This window comes from Lepidochelys kempii, chromosome 16, assembly GCF_965140265.1.
Source record: "Lepidochelys kempii isolate rLepKem1 chromosome 16, rLepKem1.hap2, whole genome shotgun sequence".
Taxonomy (NCBI): Eukaryota; Metazoa; Chordata; order Testudines; family Cheloniidae; genus Lepidochelys; species Lepidochelys kempii.
The window spans coordinates 16,303,379-16,315,738 of record NC_133271.1 but is presented as its reverse complement, the minus strand read 5'-3'; the positions used below and the strand labels follow the sequence as shown (position 1 = coordinate 16,315,738).

The 12,360-nt window shown below is 43.3% G+C and overlaps 1 protein-coding gene across 24 annotated transcripts in view; it reads left to right on the top strand.

The window, feature by feature from the left end:
* DNM1 (dynamin 1) overlaps nucleotides 1–12,360 on the top strand; it is a 103,901-nt gene that overhangs the window by 25,469 nt on the left and 66,072 nt on the right. For all 24 annotated transcript variants that reach the window (XR_012155249.1, XR_012155247.1, XR_012155250.1 and 21 more), the window contains exons 2-4: nucleotides 7,392–7,465; nucleotides 9,464–9,613; nucleotides 11,990–12,193. Coding sequence is in view for 20 of the 24 variants with exons in the window: in XM_073314334.1 (XP_073170435.1) it covers nucleotides 7,392–7,465; nucleotides 9,464–9,613; nucleotides 11,990–12,193 (428 nt within the window). In the remaining 4 variants the exon portion in view is untranslated. The remainder of the gene's footprint in view (nucleotides 1–7,391; nucleotides 7,466–9,463; nucleotides 9,614–11,989; nucleotides 12,194–12,360) is intronic.

The window sequence follows — 12,360 nt, the reverse complement described above, 5'->3', positions numbered from 1 at the left end:
ATAAGTGAGTTCTTGCCAGACAGGATGCTATCAAACTAAGTTTCCTTTTACATCTTCTAGGCACTTCCCTTTCTCTGAAGGCGATAGGCATTATCAGGACAGGATTGTATTCCTAACAGCCCAATAGCACCTTATTTCAATGTGACTAGTTTGGAATGTGAGGAGGTGACCATTCGCTTCCCAGCTTATGGCTGCCTCTGCTGCTTCACCAAAGATCTTCACCTAAGTACAGGGCCTCAGATTGTCCTAGTAAGAGAAGGACCTTACACCGGCAGACAGTGATTTTGATTCTTTCTTTTATACCTCTATAACTAGCCAAGTGATAAGAATACACCTAAATTCTTAGAAGTTTGGGGCAGGAAAGGCAAACAGGACAAATCAGCCGAGGTCACAAAGAGCAACAGCGAGCTGATAAGAGAACACAAGCCATGCAATAGCAATGCAATTTGCAATAGCAAAAGGATGCTGTGTGGCCCCAGCTGACTCTGACCTCAGCCCAAAGAATACTCTGGAGTGGTGCAGAAAATGATGCAGGGAAATGCCTATAGGATTTATTATTTTGTATGGTGTTGTGATTTCTCATGCTATTAAATAAAATAAATAGTTTGTTAGACTCCTGAGCACAGTGCCTGCGTGTATCCTGCATTACACCTACCACATGACATTTTGAAGATGTAAACCAGCTGGCTCACAAGTTTGGCTGAAGTTCTGTGAGATTTGGATTCTATTCTTGACTGCCACTGATGTGCAATGTGATCTAGTCAAGTTCCCTGAGACCACTTCCTCCCCACCCCATTAGTGATAATGTCTCTCTCCTGTTACACAGCTATTTTTGTAGACAAACTTGAAATTGGGTATTACTGGCCTGGGAAGACTCCCTTCATAAGCATCAAAGGGTCTGTACATCCTTATTTAAATGATGGGCAGCTAAAAGTAGACATGGCTCCTACATACTTTGAGAAGGAGGGAACTGACAGAGAGATGTAAGTTTCAACTCTACTGCAGACTGAAGATGTTGAAATGGGACACTCAAATGCAACAGATCCTATTCCTCCTCCATTGTAAGGAGGGAGCTGTGGTATCCCTCTATATTGGTACAGCCATTGAGTGTGTTCTCTTTCTAATCCAACAGCCTTGAAGCGAATACTTGAGTGCACAGAACTGCAGGGTCACAAGAGCACAGGCTGGTCCGCTGCAGATATTGTATCCATTGTAGTGACATTTAATCCCGCTGTTAGGGACAGTCACTGATCTTTGCTGACTGAGCACAGTTCAATTCACACAACTAGAGCAGCAAATGAATCCACTTTTAGCAAGAATGGGAGAAGTCTTAAGTATGTGTTTTTTCTCTCCAAGTCCCTTATCATTCCTCTTGCTCTCTTCTGTGTCTTCTCTAAGATATCCTATTTACAACAAAGCATCAGAACCGAGCACAATATGCCTGATGTGGCCCCTTCTGTGATGAATCAGATCATTGAGGCATCAGGTACTATTCCCTCATGCAAAGCTTTAATAATCACCTCCTGCCCCTTTTTGCCTCAGCAGAGATGTTTCTGTTAGGAAGAGAAATTGGTGATACAAGTTGGGTATCTGTTTGGTGCAATCCTGTTTATTTACAAAGAGCATACACAAAGTCGTGTTTCCTGAACTCTTAACAACAGCAGACAGATTCCTTGCTCAGAAATCCAAGACTGCCTTTCCAAAGAGTACTGGGCCCATAAGCATCTCTGTGTCTCATCTTCCTTCCAGGGTCAAATTCCCCACTGCTTCCTCCTTTTCTGCTCACTCTCTGCTTAACACCACACACAGATATGCACAATTATAACCAATCCTCTAGCTCTTGCATTTTGCAGTCCAACTCAGGGATCCCCTGACCCTTAACTATGAATTTCATGGGTTTGCAATTATTCATGTGGGGATATTTAATAGGTCCCTCTAATGTTTTTAACTTTTAAATTACTGATACTCTTAACCCTAATCTTATTTTAACATGCTTTTTTGTCTTGGAATAGAAATTAGAGGTGAACAAGACCTATTAGGTCATTTAATCCAATTTGCCCATCACAAGCTAGTGCTCTACTGTATGAGAGTAGGAAGGGTGATATAACAATCTAAATGTAGACCTGGGAACCAGGAACTCCTGAGCTATAGTCCCAGCACTCTCATCCATTTCCTCTATGGGCAAGTCAGTTAGCAGTTGTGCCTCAGTTTCCCCTTCTGCAAAATGTGACAAACATAGGGTTATAATGAGAATAATGAATTAACATTTGAAAGCACTTTGGACATGAAAGGTGCGAAGTATTATAATGAGTGTTATCTCAGGTCATGTCCCTAGTTGTTGTTTTGCACCATGTGAGCAAGGAGGGCTTCCTCCTTCATTATCTCATATCTTTGTTCATAGTCTTATATTTCTCTGAATGGAACTGGATAGAACATATGGATATAGATGGCTACCTGAAATTGGTACCTTAAACTTCGTTCTGTGGAACTGTAGGAGCCAATAATCAAATCAAATATATATGGAAAATCAGTACCTCCATTATGTGAATAGGACTGCTCTCTCATTCAGTGGGGGTGGAGGTGGGGGCGGGGAGGTGCACTGCCATTTCAGTGATACTTCCCAGCAGGAAGCCTAAGCTGACGATGCAGTGTAGGATGGAGAAAATTCAGCTCCCATTCAAAAGCCTTGGAAGTCAGAAAGTTTCTAAGTTCTTGTCAGGGACGTTAAATACAATTAAAAAAATTTTTTTTTGGCTAATATAAGATTCTCTCCACTCTACTTTGTGTCATGTGTTCAAGACAGCACCTTCCTGTTTAATTTAAAATCATATTTCAGACACCACATTTTGTACAGTGTTTCATGTAATGAGATGTAGAGATTACACTGCTTTTATATCACACCAGGGTCTCCTTTGTTTTAGAACTTAAAATGCCCTCATCATTTCATTGCTCAGAGCTCTGTAGCATATTATCACTGAAGGGGTGACTGCAGAAGTGAAGAAACAGATTGATAAGAGCCCAAAGAGTACCCAGAAGTCACCTACTACAGGACAAGCCCAACAAAGAAAATAACAGAACACCACTAGCTGTCGCCTTCAGACCCCAACTAAAACCTCTCCAGCGCATCATCAAAGATTTACAACCTATCCTGAAAAATTATCTCTCTCTCTCACTCTCACAGATCTTGGGTGACAGACCAGTCCTCACTTACAGACAGCCCCACAACCTGAAACAAATACTCTCCAGCAACCACACACCACACACTAACCCAGGAACCTATCCTTGCAACAAAGCCCGATGCCAACTCTGTCCACATATGTATTCAAGTGACACCATCATAGGACCTAATCACATTAGCCACGCCATCAGGGCCATCATGGGCTCTACCAATGTGATATATGCCATCATATGCCAGCAATGCCCCTCTGCCAGGTACATTGGCCAAACCAGACAGTCTCTACGCAAAAGAATAAATGGACACATATCTGACATCAGGAATTATATCCTTCAAAAACGGTTAGGAGAACACTTCAACCTCTCTGGCCACTCAGTAAAAAATTTGACCTAAAGTCCTAGTGTAGACCAGGGCTAAGTAAGCGCGTAGTCAGTGCTGCACTGCCTCTGTTAGTGTACTTCATTTACAGGAACAGTTTATTAAACCTGCTGCAAGAGGCAGACAAACATTCTTCACCCTGCCTTCCGCCTGCAGCCAGCTAGCTATAGCATTTACCATTTAGCTGTAGGGTTCCACCAGTGGAATGGGCTCCCCCTAAGCAGGAGGGGCACTGTGTATTGCCAGAAAGACAAGCACTAGGGGGAAGGAACAGGCATATTGTGGGAAGAGGGAATCTGTCCAGAAGTCAGCAGAGAGGGAAATAGGCAGATGGGTAGTCAAGGAGGAAATAATATTCATCACTGAAACAACCAGCCAAAGGGCCTTCTACATTTTCTCAGTGTAAATTTCATGAAGTTGTTTTCACTGACATGATACTGTTTGCTATTTTTTCAAAGGGCTGTGCAGCGTTAGAGCCACCTGACTCCTGTTAAAGTCAATAGGTTACACTCCACACATTCTCTGCTAATATAGAGGTGGGGGTCCAAATTCCTCTCTCTGTATTAGGGACCAAATTGTGCTAATTTTCACCCAGGCAAATAGATTAAAGTCAGACTGCTGATTTAGGTGACTAACCTTAGATCTTGTCTACATGGGGAAATTTATTGGTAGGATAATCTCATTGGAACAAGATTTCCCTATGTAGACGACTTTAGACTCCCAAGCTGGAAACTTTTCACTATAAACTCTATGTTCTTCAGTTTCCTTCTCTGTAAAACTGGAGAAACATTTACCTACTTCACGGGAGTAATCCCCCACAAAATCCTACCTTCCTACCTCAGGATTGGTGTGGGGGTGAACGGGGTTCGACAGTGAAGTATGATGAACTGTATGCTCTGGCAGGTCTTACCAAGCCAAGAAGGTGTCAAGCTAACCTCCAGGGTAGTAGGAAGTCCGACGGTACCTCTATTACTCTAGGGCAACCCGGCCTAAGCGGAGGCGGTACCACAGTTACAGGACACAAGGTCCGGCACCCCGAATGCACTGCTGAAAAATTCTTCTACCAAACAAGCCACATGAGTAATGTTAGGCTTTTTGAATTCACAACTTTAAAGCAATATGAGATCTTAGGATAAAAAACTATCAAAGGGCAGAGTATAAGGTTAAACACACCATATCCATATAAAGTATGAATAGTAAGCAGGCTTCAGGGCAGAGAGACACAAAGATCAGCATGAAGAGCAATTTTGTTCAGTTAGGGCTTGATCTTGAAAGGTGCTCAGGGCCTGCATCTCCCTCTACTACGTGGGAATTTAGGGCACTTGACACTTTGCACAAGGTGCTTGGCAGAATCAGGCCCTTATATATTGTACCAGTGTTTTGGAGAAGGGACTGTCTGGTAATATGATATCATTCACTCATCATATAATCACAATTAAAAAGAACAACTCAATACAGTTCTGGGACATATAAATACTGACATCAATAATGTCAGAGGCAATTATTGTAACACTAGTGTGGGACTTTATTGGGAATATTGCCCACAATGTTTTATATAAATGGAGACTAGGCAGTAGCTAGCACCTAGAATGATACAGAGACTCAAAGGTTTTAGCTGTAATCCCAGTGGAATAGAGAAACTAGGGCTGTATTCTTTGGGAAAGGGGAAATGAAAAGAAGACTTCAGTGAACCATAGATTTCTGAAAGGACTGGAATATTGAGACTGGGTTACTTTCTCCTTTCAGTTGCAGTGGTGTAAATCTAGTGCAACTACATTGACTTCCATGGTGTTACTCCAGATTTACACTACAATTACATTACAATTGACAACAGATATTCACCTGCTATCATATAGAGCTATTGGATTTAAGGATTATCTAATTATTTTTCTGTCCTCCCATCATGGGAGTAGCTGTGCACCTCCCAGGCTTTACTGAATTTATCCTTACTGCAGCCCTTGAGACAGGAAAATTATTTTTACCCCCACTGTACACATGGGGAAATGGAGGCACAGAGAAGTGAAATGATTTACATAAAGCCACACAGGAAGTCTGTGGGAGAGCCAGGAATTAAAAACAGTTTTTCTGAGTCTCACTCTAGTGACTGAAACAGAAGACTATCTCATCTCTCTTAACCTTCTCTCCAATAGCAGGACAAGAACAAGGACTTAAAGTGTTGGGGTCTGTCCGCCCATGCCAGTGTACATCAGGAGTAGCTCTGCTGAAGTCAGTGATGTTACACTAGTGTCAAACTATCGTTAAGGGAGGGGGGAATTGGGGCCTAGAACTGATGGAACGTAGGCAGGATTTCTTCACAAAGAATGTATCTTATGTATGGAATAGGGGCCTGATTTTTCAAAAGAACATCGTCCCCATTTAGGCATTGAAATAAAATGGTCAGATTTTCAGAAGAGCTCAGCATCCAGCAGATGCAACTGAGAGCAAAATCTGTCCATAAACTAGCAAGGTCATCAGTGGATGCAATAAGCATGCCTAGCTTTAAAAAGAGAGAGAAGTATTTGGATGAAAAAGAAAAAAAAAAAGCTTGTGAGCTGTGGCTGCTAAGTCAGCATTAGGAAATGGATATAGACAGGCTTCCTTCCTTCCCTGAAATGTCCTGTATTCTAATAATTTTACCATTTGGTGAATTGGTTTTGGAAGGAGCTGCTGTTGCTGATGACCTGGCAGCAGTTCCTGGCTCTGAGCAGTCAGTCAGGAGGAGGAGGCCTGGGTGGAGGCAAGCCCTTGGCTGCTATGGATTTTGTTCCAGAAGGATCATATGCCGTATCCATATTTGAGCAATGCAGTCTCTCCTCTAAATCCAGAGTGCAGGGCTTGCATGATTCACTAACTAGCCCAACCCTCTTTAGGGTAACACTGCACTTACAGCATCTGAGGAGGCACCAAGCATTTCAGATGTTGCTTGGATTTCTCCCTTCCATTTTTGGGGGGGGGGGTTAAACCTGCATTCATCCCCCAAATCAAGATATCTGCTCCTTGATTATAGGGAGCGTCATTAGATTGACACAGAAATAATGCACGTTCACTGCGGGGGGACGGGAGGAAGAGGGTACTGGCCTTCCCAGCATTCTGGAGCAGGGTTGGTGGTCGTGCAGGCCTCTCCAGCATTCTGAGCAGTACCATGCTCCCAGTATTGCAGAGTATTAAAGCTGAGGTAGAGCTCTGTGGAAATCAGTTTAATAAGAATACCTTTAGGGAGTTTGTCAGAAATGCCTATGGGATTTAGAATCATAGAATATCAGGGTTGGAAGGGACCCCAGAAGGTCATCTAGTCCAACCCCCTGCTCAAAGCAGGACCAATTCCCAGTTAAATCATCCCAGCCAGGGCTTTGTCAAGCCTGACCTTAAAAACCTCTAAGGAAGGAGATTCTACCACCTCCCTAGGTAACGCATTCCAGTGTTTCACCACCCTCTTAGTGAAAAAGTTTTTCCTAATATCCAATCTAAACCTCCCCCACTGCAACTTGAGACCATTACTCCTCGTTTTTTTGGGGGGGGTTAAACCTGCATTCATCCCCCAAATCAAGATATCTGCTCCTTGATTATAGGGAGCGTCATGGAGCACATGTCCTATTGACTCAAGGGGAACTTGTGCTCCTAAATCCTTTAGGAGCTGTTGGAAATCTCCCCTATAACCCTTTATTTTTCAGGGGGGGTGGGACGGTGTTTTGTTTTCCAATGCCTTGAATTTTGTTGCTCTCTTTCCCTGGCTAAGACACTCTGCTTTAGAATCTCTGAATTTCTAAAGGCAGCAAAGCCATGAAAAGATTGAAGAAAGGAAGCCATCACTCATCAAAAACTTCCTATTTTATTTCAGAGACTTCCTGCCCCGTGGATCAGGCATTGTCACCAGACGCCCACTGGTCCTGCAGCTGGTAAACTCTACAACAGGTATGTGAGCCATCTCCACTCCCATCCTAACCCAGCACATAGCACAAAGGAATAAAGTGAGGTACAACCTTCCCTCTCTGCAGACACCAACATTTTCTGTATTGCTATATCCCAGACAGAAAAAATATTCATTGCCAACCTCTAATAAATTTTATGGCTGATCTATAGGAATATAATCAGAGTATACTGAAAATCTTACACACTTTGTGTGGTTCTCACTCTGTTTCCCGATGGACAGATGTTCACATCACAAAACCCACCACCACAGTTGACACAAAATTGGCAAACTTGTTGACAATCTGAGAAGAACCCAAGGACTGAATGGGACATGGAGATGAACTCCCTGCTCACTCCTAGAAGAGGCCCCTCCAATTTGGGATAAAAGTTAATTGGCAGAACCTTGCCATGCTATCCCTGCTCTGTGGGAAAGAGAAGACAACAGTCCACAAGGCTGTCAATTTGGCACTTTTTGCCAGCACTAAACTCACTAGGAGCCAGGTTTTGATACTTGTACTCAGCATGAGTTCTGCTTTATTCTGAGAGCAGTCCCACTGAAATCAGTGGTACTACTCAATGTGAGAAAGCAACTTGGAATACGTTCCCATAAAAATAGTACTTTCATTTCAGTCTATTTAAAATCTAGGCTGCATTAAATGTTCAGGAGCAAAGTGCTTCTCATCAGCTTGTGCTGAATTTATTAGGTGGCTTCACCAAGATCCTCCTGACTTTCCCTTGACTGCAGAGCTATGATTTACTGAATGGATGAGACCTAGATAAGACTGGAGGACCCTAGCAGTCAGCTTTCCATAGGATTAGTAACTATAGTAGAACCTCAGAGTTAGGAACACCTCAGGAATGGAGGTTGTTCATAATTCTGAAATGTTTGTAGCTCTGAACAAAACATTATGGTTGTTCTTTCAAAAGTTTACAACTGAACATTAACTTAATACAGCTTTGAAACTTTATGATGCAAAAGAAAAAGACATTCTTAATTTAAATGAAACAAGCACAGAAACAGTTTCCTTACCTTGTTGAATATTTACATTTAACACAGTACTGTACATGCTTTTTAAAAAATTTTTTTTTGGTGAGGGGGGGAGACTCCGCTGCTGTCTGATTGCGTATGTCCCGTTCCAAATGAGGTGTGTGGTTGACTGGTCAGTTTGTAACTCTGGTGTTCGTAACTCTGAGGTTCTACTGTAATGTAATTTAAATGTGTTGAGAACTAAGCATCAGAGTGTCAGTTACAGAAAAAGAAATGACATTTGGGCTTAGTTATTTACATCAGGAGCATATTAGCTAAAACTGTCTCTTCTGCTATACCTAAGACAGGCATAGTGGGAACTGAAGTTTCACCGTGAAGATACAAGGAGAGTCTTTTCGGCCAGTAACTTAGGGCCAGACCCTGCCAATGTTAGCTGTGCAGAATTCTCATTGAAATCAGTGGGATTGCTGGGTGTAGCTCAATGGTAGAATTGAGTTCTTAGTGCTTGAGAGTGTGGGACACTTATCCCAGCCTGTGTTTCTCAGATCTGTAAAGCAGCAGTTCTACTCCTCAGGTAATGGTAAGCAGAAAGTTGGTCCTCTCACCACTAGAGGATGACACCATTATTTACCCCAACGCTCTAACAAAGTGCTAGACACTGATCACACAACACTAAACACTGTGTTCCACTGCAGTGTGTGCATGGTGTTTATCCCTGCAGACAGGTGTATATTTAGCTGCCTTGGTTTCAACAGAGGAAGACCTGAATCATTAACTGGATATCAAGGGGAGGACTCTACCCCTCCTGGGACATGAACTGAGGATCAGCAGCTCTCTGGCTTGAGCTGAAGGGGATTCCCTCAGCTTTTGGTAGTGATAGGAGTACCTTAGTTACCTCCTCTTTGCTAGCCTCCTGGCACTAGAGGTTGAGACCTTTGCCACAGCTTATCCCTTTTGACGGTTTCCTCAGTCCAGCAGGGACACACTATAAGTTTCCAGTGTTGTTTGACTAGAATTTGGAGAGTTTCTACACTGCAAAGGGAAGAAGTTCACCGACTTCGAAGAAATACGTCTGGAGATCGAGGCTGAGACAGACAGGGTTACTGGCTCCAACAAGGGAATTTCCCCTGTCCCCATCAACCTCCGGGTCTACTCTCCCCATGGTAAGTACTGTACAACATCCAAGACTGGAGTATTTGGGCAGGGGGGGAGCAGAATGGTGGGGTTGACTTTGCACTCTGATGCTGCTCTGTCTTGGAGTGAAGGTAGTAAGAACAGAAATGGCTGCCGTGAGAGCTTGCAGACTCTTTGCTCGCAAATCCCCACAACAGGCTGGACCATGCGGGACCAATCTCCAGCCCTTTGACCACATTGTGACAACTCACTCAGCTTTCTGACAGTAGTACACTGTGTTGCCCCATGCGGGACCTAAGATCCAGACTCAAATGGGATCCTGCTGTGCCAGGTTTGTAGGGACTGGGATTGCTGTGGAGACAGCATGCTCAGCTCAGGGGAAAAAGAGCACCTTGCATGGCTCTCAAGTGATTCCCCCCCCCAGTTCACACAGGGGCGGCACTGATAGACTTCAAAGGGAGCCACATCGAGCACTCTATTGGTGGAAAGGAGAGATGCTATGATATAGGGGAATGGGGTGTGGCTTTTGAAATGGGATTAGATTAGCTCCCTGTCCAGAAAAAATAAAGATTACAAAATCCTTAGTGGTCATTCAAAGACCTTATAGTTGATGAGATTTTCTTCTTTATGCATCCGATGAAGTGAGCTGTAGCTCACGAAAGCTTATGCTCAAATAAATTGGTTAGTCTCTAAGGTGCCACAAGTACTCCTTTTCTTTCTTCTTGATTGAGATACTAAATAATTCTGTAAGCCTAAATGGCTGCTGGGAACTCTCCCTTCATAATCTGCCAGTGCTACTCCACAATTACCTCTGCTGGGTTTTCTTTTAACATTTAAATGAGCTGTTCTCAGACTATGATCAGGAGATGTATGGTGTTCAGAACAGAGATGGTGAAGGTATCTTCATGTGCTCCATAGAATGAAAAGGTTGAAGAATCACTGATTTAAAGACAGAGTCTCTTGGTGCCTGTGCTCCAGTTCCTTACCTGTTACATCCTGCCCCTAATCTTAATGGGCCCAGTCCCATAGCCCTTATTCAGGCAAAACTCCTGTCATAGATATTTGGACATTTACCTGAGAAAGGATTGCAGGATACAGCCCTATAGTTGGTTAATCATCTTGTGCTTGGCTTTTTCTCAACATCACTTACCTGACTAACTGCTACTGCAGCAATGAATTGCCACTTCCAAATGAAGCTCAAGGGGTTGTTCAGATTTAAAAGCTGATAGGAAATCTGGCATCATGTCACACCATTGTCTTTTTTTAAGCAGAATCCCCCACCAAAATCAATGGCATAATATAATATGGGCCCTATTCCTGTATATATGAACCTATGAGCATTGTTTACTGCCACACAAAAGGGAGATGGAGTGAATGGCTCACTGAAAGTCAGCCCTCTCTCACTGTATCTCTGTCTTTCTTCCCCCAACACCTCTTTTCTGCACCAAAGATGGGGAGATGCTGCAGAAGTTTCTTGTAGTATATGCACTGTTTGGCCCTTGAGCAGGAATGACTCATGGTGTGTAGACATCAGCCATACTGAAAGGAGGGTCTCCCACTTTACACTGAGATGCCTTGGCAGCAGGAGACTGAAGAGACTAGGATGTGGCAAATAAAAGCCTTTCAGAAGTTGTTGCATAATAGAGATTAATACACAGCAAAATATTTGGATTGATAAATCTTTTGTCCCTGTCTGGTGTCTTCCAACCAGGGATCTCAAAGCTCCTTAAACTGCAAAACAACTGAGAAAGATTGGTCAATGTTATTAGCCCTATTTTACAGATAGGGAACTAAGGCTCTGAGATGAGAAATGAGTTGCCCAGGGTCACACAGTCAGTGGCAGAAACAGGAGTAGAATTTGGAAGTCCTGTGTCCCACTCCCCTGCTCTAACCATTAGACACAAGATAGGAATATTGCCCAGTCTTCTGGCTCCCAGTCCCCTGCTCTAACTACTAGACCTCATAGCTACTACTTCTCTATTAATATGATTATTATTATTAATAATACCTAGCCCTGATAATTCACTTTGCATCATCAGTAGCACACAGCACTTTACAAAGGAGGTCAGTGTCATCATCCTTATTTTATAAATGGGAAAACTGAGGTAGAAAGAGATGAAGTGACTTGCCCAAGGTCAGAGCAGGCCAATGGCAGAGTTGGGAACAGAACCTATAGAATTCTGAGTCCCAGTCCACTGCTCTCTCCACTAACAAAAAGGAACTATCTTTTTTTACTTTTTTTCTGGGATGCATGAGACTCTGGGTGCTGCTAGCTGAGTTACATGTATATATCTATCATGCCTATCCGTGCAGTAGGTAACCACTTTTAAATTTACGGATCCCTCTCATAAACACAACAAGGTACCCTAATTAGGACCCTCACTCTCCTCCTTTTCTTTGTCTAGTCCTGAGTCTGACACTTGTGGACCTACCAGGGATGACAAAAGTCCCAGTGGGGGACCAGCCACTTGACATTGAGTTCCAGATCCGGGAAATGCTCATGCAGTTCGTCACCAAAGAGAACTGCCTCATCCTGGCTGTATCCCCAGCCAACTCTGATCTCGCCAACTCTGATGCCCTCAAGATTGCAAAGGAGGTTGACCCCCAAGGTAAATCCAGCCTCTGTTTTTGTTTTAGCATGGCACTTCTGGCACTAGATCTGGTTCTCCCTTGTCCCTGGATACGAGTAATGGTGTATGCCAAAGACGTGTTACCCTGCTCAAGAAACAGTCTTCCCAACACACATAGCTCTTGCCCAGTTCACACAACCCCCTGA